The sequence below is a fragment of the Chanodichthys erythropterus genome, chromosome 2 (genome assembly GCF_024489055.1).
Source record: "Chanodichthys erythropterus isolate Z2021 chromosome 2, ASM2448905v1, whole genome shotgun sequence".
NCBI classification, from domain to species: Eukaryota; Metazoa; Chordata; class Actinopteri; order Cypriniformes; family Xenocyprididae; genus Chanodichthys; species Chanodichthys erythropterus.
In genome coordinates, this window is record NC_090222.1 from 28,464,508 (window position 1) to 28,485,826 (window position 21,319).

Here is a 21,319-nt window from a genome sequence, read left to right on the forward strand (position 1 = left end):
CAGGCTGATCTGCAATGAAATCAGAAGGTTTTTAGCTACATAACATAAGACCACCGCTGTAAAAAGTAGTCAGAAAATTAGAATCAGCATATGGATACAGAGCAAAAATGTCGTACCTTAAGTATATCAAATAAAAATGCCTTAGCAAAATTAAGAAAAAAAAAAATGTAGACATATTCAAGTAAAGGGATTCAGTTTAAATTGACTATTGTTTCATAGCACATAAAATCCAAACAATGCGTTGCTATAACGTTTGCTACTTTAGAAAACAGAAATCTCTAACTCACCATTGTGAAAATGAGCAAGCATACGTGAATGGAGATATATTGACGAAAGTGATGTTTTGCGTCTCACCGCGGCAACCCATGCGATCCGGCGCCTCTGTTACTGCCTCTACATACTCTCCGTACAGCCTTTTTTCAAGTAGGAAACCGACTAAATCTAATCTCGTAGTAAAGTTTTTGACATTTTTCTATCGTGGGACATATTATTGTAGCTTTTCACACAACAAAAGTGTGCCATTTTTACAATGAAAAGAAGCCAAAGAAGAAACAACTCTACACTGATACAGATATTGTTTGGATACCTCACAAATGGCGGCGACACCCATAATGCACTTCGGTTTTCACGAGTGTGACGTCACCTGACAAAGACCGATTCCTTTCTTTTAATAATTTACTCGTACAGTACATATGATTCAATAATGATCAAATCATTATCAAATTAATGGAGTTGCTTCACATATGAAGTGAAGAGAACTGGACTGGGCTCACAACCAAAAACATTTATTTTGAAGCGAGCTTTTTTCAGCTCCTGACAAAGACTGCCGTGCAATCTTGATTTGTGAAGTACCTACATAGACATTTAAGTTAAAATAAAACACAATATAAGTGTTTGGATCTATGTATTTATTAAGGAAATAGTGAAAGAAAATAGTTGCTGTGTGAAATTTAATCAGGCATCTGTTTAGCCGGTCTATTGTCTGAACAGAGATTGAAGGACCCCTGATGGCTCAACAGCAGCACGAGTGATTCTCTGTGGTCAGTAAAATAAACTTATCTAAAGTCGTTGTTCTGTTGTGGTATTTGTATTTAAACTGAGTAAAATGAATTTTTGTAATGGCGATAAAGCAATATTTATGTCTGCGTAGTGCTTATAGCTGCACTATTTTGCATACTGATGTAAAAAGCAATCATATCAAACGTGTATAGCTTATAGCATAGTTCTACTGATGTAAATTGTCTTTTGAACTGAACTGATAATATATTCTATGTACTTATTTGCATGATGATTATTGTGGGGCTCTGTTTTGTTATCTCATTACCACATTCCATTGCAATGCAATATACATGAGAAGAGCTGGACCAAACTGTCAAGATCAGTCATTGCGCATTTTGTTTGCTGTGTTGAATGTTTTTATGCTGATTTTATTTGGAGAATAATTTAAATATAATAGCTTATGAAATTGATCCTTATTACCTTTATAATATGTTATATTTAAACTAGTTTTTGATGCTTAAAATCCTTATTTGTGTTGTTTTACTTTTGTTACAGTTGTTTTTTCTTGAACAACTAAAGAATGACCAAAAAGAGAAAAAGGCAAGGTGATTTCCAGAAAACCAAACTAAAGGTTGGCCTAAAGAAGCCAAAAGCTGACAATGCAACGGACGTCAACTTCAGATCAAAAACTATCCATTTACCAGAGCAGCTGAAGCATGGGGATTCAGGGCCGACCACACACCGGCATCTCAACATCAAGGTACATAAAACGCACAGTCTCACACTTTCCACTGACTCTCATCTTTCTGGGGTTAATTATAGAGGTGGAACGATACATATGGGATTGATGTATCAATGCAAAATTTTTATTTTCAAGTTGCACCTTTATTTTGACACTCATGTTAGCCGCATCTGCATTGTCACTGAGTTGTCATCAAATATTTGATAAGTTTTAACACCCATCCCAATTGGAATACAGTATTTGCTTTTTTCCAAAGAGTTCAATTAAATGTTAATTTTATATTTTGTTTGCATTTGTGAGTTAAAGGGTTAGTTGACCCAAAATGAAATTTCTGTCATTAAGTACTCACCCTCATGTCATCCTAAACCCGTAAGACCTTAATTTATCTTCAGAACACAAATTAAGATATTTTTGATGAAATCCAAGGGTATCTAATCCACACATAGGCAGCAACGACATTGCACCTTTTGAGGCTCAGAAAGACTAAAGACATTGTTCAAACCGGTGTCATGACTACAGTGGTTCAACCTTAAATTTATGAAGCGACGAGAATATTCTAGAGGAAAAAAGACTTTATTCAACAAATTTGTGTGTCCCCTCATACTGCTATGCTATTTTTTTTGTTGCAGAGCTTCAGTGTTTACGCCTGAACTTGGGCTCAGTATTGGAATGTAATGGTTTGTGCAAAACAGGCACATAAAATTTCAATCGATAAGTTGACAGCGGGGTTCTGAATCTTCATATATCATAGTCGCATTATGGCATGTTTCCAGGGATCTGCAAATATTGTATCAGTGGCTAAGAGAATCAGTGTCACATCATATCATGATAAAATGTCCAATTTACACCCCTAGTTCATTATCTTTAATTTGATCACACTTACATTCTCTCTATGTTTCTCTCAGGATCTGTTGTCCCAGCTGCACCACTTCAACAGTAACGTGAAGCAGGGAGCTCTGGTGGGTTTGCGGGAGTTGCTCTCAGCTAACCCTACTCTGGTTGAGCAGCATGCATCAGCGGTGCTCTCCGAGGTGGCGGCACTCTTCACCGATAAAGAAGGCTCCGTGCGCGCAGCTGCAGTACGTCTGCTGCGTTTCATCGCTCAATGCATCCCCGCCGAACGTGTAGCACCCTTCTTCCCCCTGCTCAGCGCCCACCTCACATGCGCCATGACCCACATCTCAGAAGCCATCCAGGAAGATGCTCTCCGGGTGCTGGATGTGCTGCTTGAGCACTATCCTGGACTTCTGTCTAAGAGACATACGGTTCTGCTGGCCAATTTTCTGGAGCTCATCTCCCAAAGGCGGAAAGCTGGAACAGGGCTGGATAAATCTGGGAAAGGGGGCTATGCTCTGACTATCAGTACAAATCGCTCTGTGACAGCACAGCAATGGAGACTTACTGTACTGGTCAGGTATGGGGCACAAAAAAAATTAAATTACAAAAAAATTCGGTCATTTTCTCCCCCTTCTTTCGGTGTATTTTGCAATTTAATTATTTATTGTGCCATAATAATTTGTGCATGCACACATTTTCAGGTTGGGCAATTTTCTGCAGGCAGTTGTTGAGGAAAGACCTCTGGAGGAAGGTGTAACCAGTAGGATTGGCCTTGGAATGTGGGCTGGAGAGAAAGGCTCGGTGACACCTGTAGATGTGAGTTGGGAGGACCATGTCTTTGGGAAGGGCAAGATCCAAGTGTTTGAAAATTCTGGAGCCATACCCACCCCACGCTCCACTTACCGCCTGAGGTATGTTTATTTGTCACAGTAAATGAGTGCTGACTAATTTTTCTTTCCATTATCCGGATGTAATTCATGAAGACCAACTGAATATAGCATGAAAGTTTTTATGACCTTTGATTTGGCCTGCCATGCAGTATATTTCACAAGAGGGAGAAAATATTTTTATCTTTATTTTTTGTTTTATTTTTGCATTTGTAAATGTAGAGAATATAAGTAAATATTATCAAACATTTTAATGCCCTTTTTGAGATGCTGGCACAGTAATGGAGTAATTATTTAGTAATGGAGATATTGAGGCAGTGATACAGACAACCAAGACAAATTTTCGTACTGATGTCAGTCTATTGTATGATACATTTCATTGTTTGTTTTTATTGTCCTGAAAGTTTAATTGTAAATTTGCAAAAATGAACAGTATCGTAGTGGCATGCTTTTCTTAGTACCATTATACTGCTTGACCCTAGTACTGTATGATCCGTCATTCTGAGACTTTGTACACTTCTCAGTTAAATCAAATGATAGAAACATGTTTCCCATATAAAGCTTTTTTAATGTTTGTTTTGTGTAGGCCAGACTCTAAGCCAGGGGCTGGAATGGATAAGGAACTCTGCTCAGCTGAGACCGTGCAGGGCTTTGCAGGCACCCTGGTGCCTCTGTTGCTGGAGATCTGGGTTGAGGCGGCAGGTGGACAGCGCGTGCAGACCGACAGCGGCCACCTGCTTTCAGCCGAGTCCATGGCTCTTATGTTCCAGATCCTCACCATACTGCAGTTACTGAGAAGACTCACCCCACAGCGAGACCAACAGGACATACTGGTACATAGACTTACACTGCAGTGGCAGCATCATTGATACTGTACAGCCAGGGATGCTCATATAAATCCTGTTTCCACTGTATCGTGCAGGATGTCTGGTTCCGGAACTCCTACCTGACAGATTTCAAACAGCACTTCATGAAAAACTTCCCTTACGGCCTGTTGGAAGTGGCAAGATTCAAGAAGAAAGCTGATGGAAAGAGGTGACCAAAAAGTCCATATGTTTTATTAACCGTCATGATGTTGATAGTTGTAAATCATTGAACCATCATTCATTTATGTAATTCCAGAAGTTTCAAGAACTGTATGATCTTCAATAAAAACAATAGCTATTAAATGGAAAAAAAAATGAACAAAAGGTGTAAAATAATATAAAAAATGAAAAATACATAACAGCTTAGATTATAGTAATTACCCAGTTATAAAGTGTATACATTAATGCACATCGTTATGTTGTATATTCTATGTTAAAGCAAATTGTGCGTTTTTTCTGAAATCAACTATCACCTTCTAAATATGTTAGATTATTATAATATATTAATAATAAGAACCCTGAGGCCTCCTAGTGGTTAAGAACTACTGCTTTGATAAGAGGGTAATTGTCTTTCTTTCTTTCTTTCTTTCTTTCTTTCTTTCTTTCTTTCTTTCTTTCTTTCTTTCTTTCTTTCTTTCTTTCTTTCTTTCTTTCTTTCTTTCTTTCTTTCTTTCTTTCTTTCTTTCTTTCTTTCTTTCTTTCTTTCAGGAGTAGGCAGCAAGTAGCAGGAGAAACGGTTGCTGGGGCTAATGTGGAACCGTTGGCCGTAAATGTCACATTATGTCAAGTTATGGTGACACTCAGTCTTAGAGGCCAGGATCATGTAGCAGCCGAAGATGCTGACTGGCTCGGACCAATCAGGGTCTTTATTAGGGAGACATTGTCCAATGGGGGCAAGCTAAGCTCAAAGCACCTGGCAGCGTTACTGGAGGTGGTGTGGAGGATGATTGTCACCCAGCGCAGCCGAGGTGAGACACTTTTCTTTATGGAGGACAAATTTTTGTTTTCTAATAAAAGTTTGCTGAATATAAAATGTGTGTGTGTGTGTGTGTTTCCAGTGGTGACAGATGATCTCCTGCAGGCTGTGTATGTGCAGTACCAGCAGAGAAACCTGGGTGTGACCGTCCGCACTCTTCTGCTGCGCTTCTTCAGTCAGCTCTACATTCAAGAGCATCAGAACCACCCTCATATTGCTAGGTAGATGCCCACCACCCATTTTTGTCTGGACCTCAACCCATTTTTTTCTAGCTATATATATATATATATATATATATATATATATAGCTAGAAAAAAATGGGTTGAGGTCCAACATGTATATACATTATATGTAAAGACATTTATAATGATGTAGATTTCTATTTTAAATAAATGCTGTTGTTTTGAACTTTGTTCATTAAAGAATCCTGAAAAATTGTATCATGGTTTACACATAAATATTAAGCAGCACATCTGAGCAGCAAATCGGCATTAGAATGATTTCTGAAGGATCATGTGACACAGAAGACTGGAGTAATGGTTGCTGAAAATTCAATTTTGGCATCACAAAAATAAATTCATTTTAGATTATATTAAAATAGAAAACATTTGTTATAAATTGTATTAATATTTCACAAAATTTCCATTTTTACTGTATTTTTTTATTCAACAACTGCAGACTTCATGAGCATCAAGTGTATCAACATAGTATCAGCTCATTGTCTCTGCACATTAAGCTGGGAAAGGAAGAAGTATTTAAAGTCAAAATAATTAATTTTACTTTTTTATGTGTTTACATCTTTACACCTTTTTTTTCTTCATTAGACCACACAATCTTTTTAGTTGTTTACAGTTTTGCCATATTTATCCATGTATCCTAGTTTGTTTGTAAAATGAATTGTATTTAAGTAAACTGAAGACCTCCCTGGAAACTTTTTATTGTTTGAGTCTAGAAATGTGCCTTGTGATAATGAGAAGAGTCTGAAGTCTCCCTCTCTTTCAGGAGCAAGATTCTGGCATGCTGGTTGGCGTCACTGCCGGTGCAGCTGGTTCTGCTGGGCAGCAGGAATCCTCAGCTCTCAGCGCAACTGCTGGATACTGTGCAGCCAGCTGCTGCTAGGGGCAACAAAGACCTTCTGCAGAGTCTTCAAAAAAACGCCTGCAGTCTTTATGGTAATCATATATACCCATACACACAAACAACTGTTTAGCATACACTACTATAGACCTTATGTAGCCCTGTCTTCCGGTTTGTATATCCACAGCATGAAGATAAGATCTTTCGAATGAACTGCTCGTTTTAAACATTTTCCAGGTCTACTGACATTTGTTATGACATCCGCTTCAAACATTACAATGTTTATGATAGCTTTCGTTAGCTCTACTTTACCAGCTAACAGCAACAGCAAAGCCATAGAAATATACAGAGCTGCCTCAAAACGGAAGTTAAAAAACACAATTCTAAAGATGGCTGCGTGCTTGTTTTTCTGGTGTATGAGGTCTATAGTGTGTGTGTATGTGTGCATGAGAGAGTCTTGCGTAAGGGATCGGGTGGTAGTGAGGGAGAGCATTAGAGTGGTGGCGTCTCCAGTTCTGTGTGTGATATAAGTGCTCTGTAGTTTGGTGTTTCGGGAGCACAGCGCTCTCTTTGTGTGCGTTAGCCCTCATGACATCAGCAGTGTGCGTCAGCAGCTAATAATGTCTGTCTATCTGTGATCACTGACAGGACAAAATCTTTCTCTCTTACTTTTTTCTCCCTCTCTTTCTAACTCGCATTCATTCCTTTACTGTTGAGCGTTAGCAGTTAGATAAATCTGTCACTAGGGGGAGCTCTTCCTTTTCTCATCAACTTTCACAATGAGAATGAATAATCTGTTTTAAAATAGAGCCGTCAAAACTGAAGGGTAATTTCACCATGGGCCAGGAATTTCGAAAGGGGTTTTAAAATAGCAGATTTGTTTGTTTTTTTATACAAGCATTTGTAAGATTAGTACAATATTATTTTATAAATGTTGTTGTTGTTTTAAATTTATTATAGAACTTTTCCAGGTTAAGCATATCTATTATATTAATGTGTTTCAGTTTATGCTAATCTGTGTTTGTATGTTTCCACGTCGCAGATCCACAGGAGGGCTGTGTGGTAGTGTTGCCTGTGGAGTCCCAGAAGAGGCTGGTTCAGATTCTCCATTTCCTGCCAGCGTTTCCCGCAGAGCTTCTGGCATGTCTCAGCCAGGTCTGCAACACTGGGAGAGTGTCGGCTAGCCTCGCTACCACACTAATACGCACCATACACTTGAGGTATGAGGGTTATGACACAACAGCATGCACAAATGCAGTCCTAAAGTCTGCTTCCAGTGTGCCGCTCTGAGACATTTAGAACATTTACTCTGTTCTAAAACTTTACAAAAAATTAATGAAATGAAAGTATGTATCAAAATATTCAATTATTGAATGAAATATAAATGTGCTTGGTTTTGGAAAAGAGATTTAATTTAAGAAAATAATTTAAAGCAGAATTCAAATTTCATACACACTCATGCTTTAGTATAGTTCTCATAAGTCGAGCATTGCCAAACATAATACTTGCTAAAATGGGAAAATAAGTGCATTAGTGTGGATTTGACCAAGACTGGTTATGCATGTGCAGCTTAGCCCTAAAGGGGAGGATCTGTCTGCATCTGACTGATATGTTTAAAATGTGACTCTGTTTTCTACGACTGCCGAGAGGAGACAGCAGCCTCAGAGTTTTCACTGCTAATAGAATCAAACAATTTAACCAATCGGAGACAGCCAAGCACTGTGCGGCACGATCAGAGGATGGCCAATTCTCCCACTTAACTCTGATTGGCCGTGACCGTTAGTCATTAACCGTGATTGGCCGTAATGAGGTGGAACGGAGCCACGAGTCACTGCACAGAGAAGCAGAGGTCATACTGCAGTTCACTATATTCAGAGTTATCGTTGACTTTAGTATACACAACTTAGTATTTTGCACAGTTTTTGGCAAGAAGTTTCAGAAATGTTGTTTAGTGAGAGTGTCTTCAGGATAGGAACATGGATGGGCATTTTGAGTAGTTTTGTTGTTGAATACTCTAACATAAACTAGTTATTGATTTCAGGGAAATTAAGATAAAAAAAAATCAATAAATCTAGTTAAAAATAACAGATATGGTACAAAATCACCATGTTGCTTTATTCACAAATGCTGCATCTTTAACTTCAACTATCGATGCTTTCTTAAATGTAGTTAATAATATGCTGCAATAAAAACATAATAGAATAATTTTAATGAAATGGTAAACAGACCTTACTTAGATGCTGTCTTTAGTGTTGTTATTGTTACTAAAACTAACTAAAACCAAAACTATTAAATCGGTTTTGCTAAAAAAAAAAAAAATTAAGCTGAAATATAGTAAAATATAGAAATGTTTCTTTGGCAGCTTATTGAAATAAGTTTAAGCTAAAATACTAATATTAAAACTGTTACAAAAATAAGCTAAAGCTAAATTAAAATATTTAAAATAGTAATGACAAAAGCACATGACAAAATTACTAAAACTTAAACTAAAATGACAATATAAACATAAAAGCTAGTTCAAAATTAGTAAGTTCAAAAAAATTAAAAGTACTATAATAGTAAATCAATAATGATAAAATAGTGCATCTCATATACAAAATACACGTCTATAAAAAGGCTTAAAACAAAAGGGGACTGATCTGATAAGCATCTGAGTTTTTTTTTTTATAATTTTTTTTTGACTAGTCCTGTATGATTGACAGAATATTCCTTTGTTAGTTCCTCTGCATGCTGAGGGCCTTAGGCTGTGTGCAAGTACATTTGCGTGTGTATCTTTGTGACATGCTGTGTCCCCACTGTTTCTTTTAGTCACTAGCCTAAAGCCACTCTTTTATTTGTGGTTTCTCCTTAAATCCTAAAGGGAGCAGTGTTTGAGAGCACTCTGACTGTGCGACTTAGAGTCCCTGTGTGACGTGTGTGGATGTGTCTTGGATACACTGCCTTTCCTCTGGGCTCTCTGTTTGCTCATTAGAACAACACTAGTCTAACTATGCTCGGACACCTACAGAGGGCAGTATTACTCTTTAGATGAGACGTGGAACGATTGTCAAGGTCCCTGCTATGAGTCGCACCGAAATTCCAAAACAAATGCTACGGCAAGTGAATTCACACCGACTGCACTTTTGAAAAAATCTGGACCCGTGACAGGATTCCTTTGCGATAAGCCAAGCATCACTTAAGGCTGCTTCTGTTCATGGCAGAACTGCGTGACATGCCGTTAAGAGAGCCAATCCTCAGAATAACATGAACCGAACATTCTGTCCTTCACAAGAATTTAGCTTTGATCACATCACCGAAATGAGACTAACTCTTGATGAGTTTTGAACGGTGGCCATGGGGTTCAGAAAGTGTTGTTAAATGTTGCTAGACAAGAATGGCTAATAGTTTAGCGATAGAGTGTGTTGTTAGATTAGCCGTGTGTGTGTGTGGCTGGCACACACAAAGACAGTGAACAGTAGCACTTTTTTTCTAGGCACATCTATGTATGTGTGTGTGTGTGTGTGTGTGTGTGTGTGTGTGTGTGTGTGTGTGTGTGTGTGTCCAGCCCCTTTTTACTAATGGGTTGATGGGAAATATGCCAATCAGTATGCATTAAGGAAGTCCAACACATGCTCATTCCACAATCACAAGAGAAATTAAATCAAAACAAGTAATAGATCAGATATTCATTCACTTTATTGGCCTCGAGGCTGATCCACATCTATAAGGGAGAATCATAAGACTGCATGGATTGTCCTTGAATAGCTTTAACAACACACACACTGGTTCTTTCTGATTTCCTTCTCAGAAAAGCATGACTATAAAATGGACACTTCTAGCAATGTCTTGCCATTAAATTCTTGCTAAAGCCTAACACACACATAGAAGCAAAGCATCACGTGGTGCCCATGTTGGACTGGCCTCACGGTCTTGTTGATGGCCTCTTGGTTCTCCTGCCCTCTGTATTTGATCACAGCAATTACCTGGGTGATTTTCAGGCTTTAACTGTTAAAAAACCAGCTGAGAAGATGTTACAAAATATTATTGGTACTTCATTTAGCAACATTTACCATCATGCATACATTTCATAGCCTAAAGGGGCTGTGTGTGATGTTAAAACACTTTTTTTTTCTCTCTAGCCTAGCTTAATGTGCAGAGACTGAGCTGTTAATAGATTGGCTTCCTCGAAGAGTGTAACTCCATCCAACCTCCACCCCCCATTTCTGTTAAGTGCTGCTAGTGGTGTGAAAATGATGTACTTCACCTTTTAATGTATATTTTATATATACTCTACCACTTAAACGTTTGGGGAAAGATTTTTTTTTTGAAAGAAGACTCTTATGCAAATAAATGCCAGGCTGCAATGATATTGATAATATTGTAAAATATGATTAAAATAACTTTCTATTTTAATACAATTTAAAATGTCATTTATTCCTGTGATGGCAAAGCTGAATTTTCAGCATCATTACATTGAATTAGTCTGCAATGTCACATGATCCTTCAGAAATTATTCTAATATGATGATTTGCTGCTCAAGAAACATTTCTTATTATTATCAATGTTGAAAGCAGTTGTGCTGCTTAATATTTTGCAGAAACAATATATATATATATATATATATTTTTTTTTTTTTTTTAATGAATGGATCTTCAAAAGAATAGCATTTATTTGAAATACAGTTATTTTGTAACAATCTTTAATGTCACTTTTGATCAATTTAATGCGTTTTCTGAATAAAAGTTAAAAGAAATTAAAATCTTACTAACTCCAAACTTTTGAATTGTAATGTACATGTAAATATATATGCTTTCAGTGTTCTTTTCTGCCATGTTAGCTAAAAAAGGGAAGCATTTGTATTCTAGTAAGCTGATAACTAATAAATGGTGAATATTAAAAATCTGTTTTGTCTCTCAAAATAAAACATACAAAAACTTAATATAGCATTCATCCCTATAAAAAAAAAAAAAATGATCCTGTGCTTCATGAATGTTTTAAAATCTTCTTAAGGAACAGTAAGTGTTGCCTGTCTTATTGTGAGGATGACCCCAGTGTTTCCTTAATACCGTGAGTGTTCTCATTTGCTGAAGGTGAGCGTGTTTGTGGTGGGAGGTTGATTTCAAAGGAAATGAAGGATCTCAGATGGCCAGTATTTTTAGACTGACATTCTCACCACATGCACACACACAGGTACAGTGTGAGATGTGTAACAGGAGAGCGGATCAGTGCCGGACCACTGCACAGTAATGCGTGTGTGCTTCCCCGCAGGTCTCCTCTGAGTGGCTGGTCGAGCAGTTCACAGGATGTGCCAGTGAAGGATGTAGATTACCTCAGTTTCTTTTTCACCACACTAACAGGTGCGCACACACATCAGACATCACATTCAGTGATACAAGTACCGACAACATGCTTGATATTGATAAAGCAGTGTTCCCATGATCCTGTGCTTCAGGTTTCTCCTCTGAGATGTTGCAAGCCCTGCAGGACACAGATGAAGATGGCCTGTTGCCCTCCTCCACACTCTCACCCCTCAGTGTGTTCACTACCACCCTGGAGCAGTTTCTGCATCATTGGGATGTAGTGGAGGTGATTCTCTCTTTCTTTTATCTGCCAGTACCTTTTTAAACTTTCAGCTGCTCCAGCATGTGCGTTATGTCATTTGTTCTGTTGTCAACCGCTGGTGTATGTTTCTAATCCTGTTGTCATCCACTCTGGCCCCTGTGAGCGTCCCTCTCCTCTCTCATCTGCTCTGTCAGTTAGTCTGGCTTGTGTCAGTCATTTGGTTGTTCTGGTGTCAATCCAGTCGTCTCTCTGCTGTCTTTTGAGTGAATTTGCATTACACACATTTACCTGGCACAGCGTTTTCAGCATTAAATATTTTTCCTGTACAGTGCTTAATTTTTTGTTCACAATTAATCACATATGTGAATGTTTTCTAAGAAAAGTCCCCATGAAAATTTAGATGAAAATTTAAAAAGACATCTCATTATTGTGAAAGGCAAAATAATTGAATAAGCATAACATAAAGTGTCTATAGAAGTCGATATGAAGAGTTCAGATGCAAAAGCCGCTAAACACTACCTCCGTCAAAAATGAGATAATGATATTGAGCGAATGCTCTCCGTCCGCACATAGTATACGTTCATTAAAAATACTTTTGCTTTAAATCCGCTAAATCCCAGCGCCAGCCCATTCAGAAATGCCACTTAACGCCACTTCCCTTTGTCAGCAAAAGCCTCCAAGTACACTAAATAACTAATCGGAAGACATGAATTGAATCATATAATTTCAAGATGAATGACTGTGCGCGTATGAGCCGGCTTTCAATTGCCGAGCTGCAAGTTTTTATCATGTTTTGTCTGTCATTACAGTGGCAATGACAGAATTTCAAGAGTAGCAAGTAAATACAACAGTGTTTCTTTTGATGCTGTAAAACTGACAGAAATGGCCGTTTTACTATGTCTTTTTGTCCAAAGAGGTGGACTTGGAGGTTTTTGCAAAGAAAATAAGACCAATGAATTGACTTGAAGTGAATGAATCAATGAAGTGACATTTTTGAAAATAAGGCATTTCAGTAACTGACTAATAACTTTTTCATTAAAGTGAAATTACTGAACCTAAACATAGGAGCCTGGTAAAAAAATGCTCATTTAAAAGAAAACATGTCAGATGGACTTAAGGTGATGATACATGGGGCAACTTTTTGAGCAATGTTGCCGGGCAATTTTGTAGAGCGATTTTGCTTGGGCACTTTCCCATTGAGAACGGGCCACAAATTTTGATCTAAAGTATCCAGATAGAAATTCGTTGCCCATTCTCAATGGGAAAGTGCCTAAGATTGAAAAAATTGCCCTGCAACATTGCTCAAAAAATTGCCTGTGTATCATCACCTTTATTTCATCTGTGCTATTTTTTATTTTTAAATTAATTCAACGTTTAAAGTGCATCTCAAATTTACGCAATTTACGTACAGGTCAGGGGCACAGTTAATTTCGTTAATATTAATGTAATTTTTTCATTTTTAATCACACCAAATTAATGCGTTAAATTGACAGCTCTAATAGCCCCTAAAATGATATTTGCGGAAAAAAACCCTGAGACATTTGTGTGAAGTAGCTTCAAAATAAATTTTCTTGCAAAACTATATTTTTACGCAAAAAAACTATTCTGAAACTTTGTCATGATATACATAAAAAAAAAAAAAAAAAACGGTAACAGTATTTTCCTGTTTTTACTAGAAAATTTGTTTGTACACTTCTTTTGTACAGTTTCTCGTGCATGTGAAAAAATTCTTGTGTGTACATCATGAAAGGCCCTGTTTTCACCTGGTATTAAGATGCATTTTGGTCAATCGGATCACAAGTGGACGATGCTAAATATAGGTGTAAACGGGGTGTAAAACATTTTCAGCTTGTCCACTTTCGACTACTTCCAGAGGTAGTAGAAAACGCATTCAGCTGGATTGATTTCGTAGTAGAAATGGTCATGTGGTTGAATGTGTTCGAACAGCCACAAAAGACCGCCTACTCTCAGCTTACTGACACACTAAACATTATGGCAAGTGCGTTAGTCAGACGGATTTAAACTTTGTCGGCTGAAGGCCGAAGTTTGGTTTGAAGATGAAAAATGTACCAAGCACAATGTTCTCTAACCATTCCTGATTTCTAACACACACTCATAGGCTGTCATAGCAGAAATGAAAGCTGCTGCTCTCTGTATGTTTTTCCGTTGTCTCTGGGTGCATTTATATGTAAATTGCACAAGCTTATTTTGTCCATTAGATCGAAAGATCTGAAAAACCGCCCCTAGACCCTCCCCTAAAAGAAGTCAGGAAAGTGCTTAAAAGTGGACAAAAGAGACAGATTAAAATACTAGTTGTAAACGGGGTATGTGTCTTCCTTGTCCACGTGATCCGATCGACCAAAACGCATCTTAATACCAGGTGTAAATGGGGCCAAAGAGATGTGAATCAGGTCATGCTGTTCACCTTAATCGCATCGTCTTTTTTCATGCCAACCGTGTGCAATTTTCAACTTCTCACAAGAAGCAGGTGTTCACTTGAATCAGCGCAGGGCCACTTGGGTTGTTATTCCACGCACAAGTGTGTTTTAGTTTCCCCCTGGAGATGGCCAGTTCGTTGTGCAAGGGAAGGTTTATCGCATCACACCGGTGTAGGTGTCTCCATATTTCAATAAGGGCTGGTTATCAGAGCGCTCCTGGCTAAAGCAAATGCTAATGCCAGCCAGCAGACACCATCACCACCTGACATTTTACACGGAAATTAAAACCCAACAAAACCACACCCTCAGGCCAGGGTCTGACTCTCACCGCCCCCCTCTTTTTACTGCACACACACAGCTAATTCCTCTATGCAATTTTCTCTGGACTTTCATTTTTTGTGTCCAAGTCAATCAGACAGTATAGGTGTAGAGGGACGGCTGGCATCTCCGTTGATACGGTAATGAGGAGTGACGGGGGAGATGATGCCAGCAGGTGAGGCTGATGGAGAATAATGGGCCTTAATGAGGAAAAGCGCCTGATTCCCTCCTCACGTACACAAGCACAGGACATGCTTTCTCTGAGCTCAATCACTTAACTTGCGCTTAATTAGAAATAATATTTAACAGTAAAAAAAAATCACGTTACAAAAACACATTTAGCACATTTTAATAAAACTTTTGGTACAAGTTAATTGCATTTTCAACCTTGTGGAGAAAAAAAGAAGACTCTTATGTTATGTTCAAGTATACTTCACGGCCATTTGAAAAGCTCACACACAGTTGACAGTGTGGAATGTGGAAAGTATACCTGAGCCTTAAAGGGTTACTCACCCTCATGTCGTTCCAAACCCGTAAGACCTTCGGAACACAGTTTAAGATATTTTAGATTTAGTCCGAGAGCTTTCTGTCCCTCCATTGAAAATGTATATACGGTATACTGTCCATGTCCAGAAAGGTAATAAAAACATCATCAAAGTAGTCCATGTGACATCAGAGGGTCAGTTAGAATTTGTTGAAGCATCGAAAATACATTTTGGTCCAAAAATAACAAAAACTACGACTTTATTCAGCATTGTCTTCTCTTCCGGAATCCTTTCCATTGAATTGATTCCATTGAATCCTTTTATCTGTCAGCGTTGGTAATGCACTTTTACGTCGCCGTGGTTGTTTTTGGCGATTAGGACATCCGCGACATTTTGAAGCATTGAAAATACATTTTGGTCCAAAAATAACAAAAACTACGACTTTATTCAGCATTGTCTTCTCTTCTGGGTCTGTTGTCAATCTGCGTTCACGACTCCGCTGCTTCTTCTTCTTTCCTGTTTTACGCCGTTTGGCATCCAGCTTATTGGTGCATTATCGCCCCCTTCTGCTCTGGAGTGTGGTTCACGACTCCGCAGTGATGCTGCTGATGTAAGATGTTGCTGACGTGTTATCCGGTGCGCCCGAGCTTCATTTACAGTCGGAGGGAGACGCACGCTGTATTCAAGCTATTCTACATTGTTTGTATTTTGGTATTGCTACATTTTTTTAAAATGGTGCGTAAGTGTGCATGTCGCGGATGTCCTAATCGCCAAAAACAACCACGGTAACGTAAAAGTGCATAACCAACGCTGACAGATGAAAGGATTCAATGGAATCAATTCAATGGAAAGGATTCCGGAAGAGAAGACAATGCTGAATAAAGTTGTAGTCTTTGTTATTTTTGGGCCAAAATGTATTTTCGATGCTTCAAAAAATTTTAACTAACCCACTGATGTGACATGGACTACTTTGATGATGTTTTTATTACCTTTCTGGACATGGACAATATACCGTACATACATTTTCAATGGAGGGACAGAAAGCTCTCGGACTAAATCTAAAATATCTTAATTTGTGTTCCGAAGATGAATGGAGGTCTTACGGGTGTGGAACAACATGAGGGTAAGTCATTAATGAAATAATTTTCAGTTTTGGGTGAACTAACCCTTTAAGGCTTAGGTATATTATTTTGTGAAATATTATTACAATTTAAAAATAAAAAATATTCCGTGATGGCAAAGCTAAATTTTTAGCAGCCATTATTCCAGTCATCAGTGTCACATGATCCTTCAGATATCATTCTAATATGCTGATTTGGTGCTCAAGTATTAGTAATGGTTCTTCTTATTTTTTTACTGTTTTTTGTAGAAATCACATTTTTTTTCAGGATTCTTTGATGAACAGTCTTCAAAAGAATATATAATTTATTTGAAATGGAAATCTTTTGATTATGAACATTATAAATGTCTTTGCTCTCACTTTAGTTCGATTTAATGTGCCGTTGTTAAATAAAAATCTATATTTTAAATAAATAAATGAATACATACTCTACCCCAAAAGACTAGAGTAATCTCTGCTAAAAATTCTTAAGAATAAATTATATATTAAAATAGAAAACTGTTCTTTTAACAATATTACTTTTTTATTGTATTTTTGATCAAATACAAACTTCTTTCAAAAACATAAGTTATTATAAACTTTTGGCCATTGTGTATAATTATTTTTTTGTTTTATATTCCATTTTTTTACGTTGTAAATACGAATTTTTTTTCTTTTTTTTTTTTTTCTTTTTTTACAGTGAAAATCTTAATGTGCTAAAACAAAAATATGCTAAAAAGTGTGCTTCTAATCCTATTGGGATTTCACATCACACTCTTAAAGAAAATTCTCACTTACTGTTTCTCAGAGATATAGCTTGGCAATTAGCATCAAATTAAGTTTGAGTGGTGTGAGTGAGAGAGCGAGAGAGCATGGCTGCTGGGGGTCCATTCCTTTATTGCCAATCAGGCGTCTCTAATCTAAAGCATGCGTAATGTGTTCTTAACACTGTTAGCCTGATTAATGTCTGATAATAACCAGCTCTGAATGACATTCCGTTCCGCCTTCATCTGTTTAATCTAATCTGCCCTAATGCTATTAGCACTATTAGATTTCTCACACACATATACTCACACACTTATTTATTGTTTGTGCTCATAAAATATCAGTTCAGAGAGTGGCAGGGTGTTGCTAATCTGTCCAGTGTCAACTTCCATTACAACAGACCGGCGTAGTGGTGAGGTCCAACCCTTTGAGCCTGTCACTGTATATATATATATATATGTGTGTATGTGTGTGTGTGTGTGTGTGTGTGTGTGTGGTGCTATAGGATTCTTTGTTCTCTGCAGACTTCTCTTTTGTCTGTGCCTGGGGATTTATTTTTGTCTGACCTAAACCGTGCGTGTGTCAGATGTTAAGATGTTGTGATGTATAATTCAAAGCTTCTTTGTAAACTGAGATAGAAAAAGTGTCAGCTGTCTCTCAGCTTTCAGTCTGTGAAATGACTCTCTTCAGAAGATGTTCCTAAAATCTGCTCATCTTCATTTAGTCTTTTTGCCTAGCTTGATACTCTTCAGAACATTTCGTTTGCTGTCTTTACATTAAAATGCAGATGTACAAAGACTTGATTAATGAAAAATTACTGTAAAAATACTTTATTTTTTTACCGTAATTTTTCATTAATTAAATCTTTGTACGTATGCCTTTTAATGTAAAGACAGCAAACGAAATGTGTGTTAACTTACCTTACCTAGGTAAGTTAAATTACCTTAACTTACCTGCTCGGTTCATAAACATTTCTACACTGTGTTTGTAGGTGGTGTGTCACTGCCTGGACACCGTAGGATCTCGTGCACAGTGTTTTGATGTAATACAGAACGCCATCATTAAGAATCTGGTGAGTGAACATGTGTTTTTCTGCTGGATGTTTTGCATACGAGTGGGCAGTGGAGCCAGACATAGTTTGTGGTAAGACTCTCTCCATCTCTTTGTAGTGTGGACTCGTCGTGGTGCCAGACTGTGTGTGTGCAGCGATTTTAAGGTGTGTTCCCCGGTTACTGGATGTCAACTTCCTGCCCAGCGACACACTCCTCCACTTCCTGTCTGACTGTTGCCTGAGCATGCTCAATCTGCTGCTACAACTGGAGCAGAGTGCCCGCAAGAGGTGTGCTCACAAACACGCTCACACCCACACACACACAATATTTGCATAGAGTAACATTTATACACCACAAAGTGTACACAAAGAAAGACTATTTGATAATACAGCAAAGAGAATGTGGAAAACAGGACTGGGGAAAGTCCAAAAAGGCCATTTTCATGAAGAAAGCAAAATTAAAAAGAAACCATTTGAAAATAAAGTTATTTGTTTTTGTAAGCAATCTCTTCAGTCAGCAATAGTATATAAGTTTCTAATTATTTTGTGTCTGTAATATGTGAGAAATGACATGGTCAAAAGTTAATGACAATTTCTTTAAAGAATAATAATAAATATATAATTATTTATTAATATATAAACTATTTATTAATAAATTCATTACATTTTTGCCACCTTTTTTCCACATATCATACCATGAAATCAAAATGGACAATTCTTGTTTTTTACGGAATATTTCAGTACTATAAATGATATATCAGTTATTTAAAAAAAAATAATAATAATAATAAATAATGCAATTCATGTGCCCTCGTAATCTTTAAAGGTGCCCTAGAATCAAAAATTGAATTTACCTTGGCATAGTTGAATAACAAGAGTTCAGTACATGGAAAAGACATACAGTGAGTCTCAAACTCCATTGCTTCCTCCTCCTTATGTAAATCTCATTTGTTTAAAAGACCTCCGGAAAACAGGCGAATCTCAACATAACACCTCATTAATATGTATGACCCCAATATTTGCATATGCCAGCCCATGTTCAAAGCATTACACAAGGGCAGCCAGTATTAACGCCTGGATGTGCACAGCTGAATCATCAGACTAGGTAAGCAAGCAAGAACAATAGTGAAAATGGCAGATGGAGCAATAATAACTGACATGATCCATGATATCATGATATTTTTAGTGATATTTGTAAATTGTCTTTCTAAATGATTCGTTAGCATGATGCCAATGTACTGTTAAATGTGGTTAAAGTTACCATAGTTTCTTACTGTATTCACGGAGACAAGAGCAGTCACTATTTTCATTTTTAAACATGTGCAGTCTGTATAGTTCATAAACACAACTTCATTCTTTATAAATTTCTCCAGCAGTGTGTAATGTTAGCATTGGAGCACTATCAAACTCATTCAGAATCAAATGTAAACGTCCAAATAAATACTATACTCACATGATCCGAAGCATGCATGCAGCATACATGACGAACATCTTGTAAAGATCCATTTGAGGGTTATATTAGCTGTGTGAACTTTGTTTATGCACTGTATTATAGTAGAGAGCTCGGGGGGCAGAGAGCGCGAGATTTAAAGGGGCTGCAGCCTGAAACAGCACATATTTAATGATGCCCCAAAATAAGCAGTTAAAAAAATTAATTAAAAAAAATCTATGGGGTATTTTGAGCTGAAACTTCACAGACACATTCAGGGGACACCTTAGACTTATATTACATCTTGTGAAAGAACTTTCTAGGGCACCTTTAATCAAAATAATTTCCCCTTCCTCTTGCTGCGGCATCGCGAGAACAGGACAACCTGTCACTCATATGAGATCACAGCAATTTCAAACCAAAATTAATCCAATGGTCCAATCAATTCTGAGTGGACAAAAACGAGTCCCGCCCTACATTTTTTTTTCTTGTTCGAGAAGCTTTTTTTCTTTTTTTTTCTTTTTTTTTTTTTTTTTTTTACTCACAATCATGTCACAATAGACACTTTTCACATTTCCGGGTTTCTCAGAAGCGGAAGTCGTCATATTTAGGTAAAATTCTATAACGGTGAATAAGAGAATACATTAAATATATTTTGTGTTTCCATTTGCTCAAATAGCAAAAGAAAATTTCCACAACAGTGTTTTCACAACTTTCAAAAAGAGGACAAAAATAAAGAGTGATTGATAATGGCAGTTAGAAGAGAGAAAGATGTCATTTTACTGTCAGTCCCATTGCTGCTGTATTAGAAACACCCTCACAGCAGCGTTAACTAGTTTTTTGTAATTTGATGCAAAGATAATATAATAGTGTAGTGTTATAAATGTACATATAAAAAAAAAATAAATGAAAATATAAAAAACGTTGCAGGATTTACGATATCGATGACCGTTAAAACGCGTCATCAGTCTGTGAAAAGGGTCTATAGGGAAGAAAAGACTGCCGCTTTATGCTGACGGTAAAGGTATTGGTGGTCCATGATCTAGCGCTCAAAACAGAAACAAAAACAAAAACTTGTCAAAATGTATGTTTATCTCTCCTTCAGGGATGCCGTGTGGGAGGCATGTTTTGCTGCATTGAGTACGGTACCGAGGCTCCTGCGATTGGTCTTGCAGTCTTTCCGTGTGTGCGACCTGTGTGAGGAAGAGCTCCCCGTGTTGGCACAGATCCTGTCATTACTTCTTCAGCATACTCAATTACGCAACCACATGATGGCCAACGCCAGTCTACTGCAACACATCATACAGGACTTAACGGTAGCAAACACACACATTGTTCCTCAAGAACATAATGGCACATCAGAATATGTAATGCTTATGATTGCATGTATCTATTTTAACTTTGCTTCAATAGATGTAACTTGTTTCAAAATTAGAAATTTTAAACTTGACCTGCCTGATACTTTCTTGACTCTTGTTTGTTTTTGCAGCATTTCTATGGTGGAGAGACTCGAGAGCAGTGGCTGACTGACTTGCTATATTGCTACAGCGTGACGATCTCTAGTCAGCGGGCCAACATGGCCATGAGGGACATCTATTAACTGCTGACTCTTATAATATTCATTGCCACAGCCTTTATGCTCTTTCTTTTTCCGATTCTCCAGTCTTTTGTACAAAATTTAAAAATAAACATTGTGATAATGAATTGATTAGTTTGGTTTCAGATTTATTACACATTTATTACAGACCTGGAGTTGTCTTTTTTTTTTTATTTTTTTCTGTTAACTGAATTCTAAGTGGTGTAATAGT

At 37.4% G+C, this 21,319-nt stretch overlaps 1 protein-coding gene across 2 annotated transcripts; it reads left to right on the forward strand.

The window, feature by feature from the left end:
• Window positions 1–984: 984 nt before the first annotated feature.
• tex10 (testis expressed 10) lies at window positions 985–21,208 on the forward strand. Of its 2 annotated transcripts, none has more exons than XM_067408191.1 (16): window positions 985–1,040; window positions 1,555–1,759; window positions 2,647–3,155; window positions 3,280–3,489; window positions 4,052–4,298; window positions 4,388–4,500; window positions 5,046–5,299; window positions 5,390–5,528; window positions 6,311–6,480; window positions 7,428–7,605; window positions 11,633–11,721; window positions 11,817–11,950; window positions 18,023–18,103; window positions 18,201–18,370; window positions 20,617–20,827; window positions 21,001–21,208. In XM_067408191.1, exons 2-16 carry the CDS (start codon window positions 1,580–1,582, stop codon window positions 21,109–21,111), a joined length of 2,796 nt encoding a protein of 931 aa, XP_067264292.1. In that variant the 5' UTR covers window positions 985–1,040; window positions 1,555–1,579; the 3' UTR covers window positions 21,112–21,208. The 2 variants fall into 2 exon arrangements, with proteins under 2 accessions (XP_067264292.1, XP_067264286.1); XM_067408185.1 differs by having other exon boundaries at window positions 986–1,040; window positions 5,040–5,299.
• Window positions 21,209–21,319: the final 111 nt, after the last annotated feature.

Bases quoted from the DNA above. Each gene is read 5' to 3' on its own strand.
- tex10 (XM_067408185.1), top strand. From the start codon at position 1,580: ATGACCAAAAAGAGAAAAAGGCAAGGTGATTTCCAGAAAACCAAACTA. The intron at 3,156-3,279 runs GTATGGGGCACA...ACACATTTTCAG, and splicing joins AGACTTACTGTACTGGTCAG to GTTGGGCAATTTTCTGCAGG. The intron at 11,951-18,022 runs GTGATTCTCTCT...CTGTGTTTGTAG, and splicing joins ATCATTGGGATGTAGTGGAG to GTGGTGTGTCACTGCCTGGA.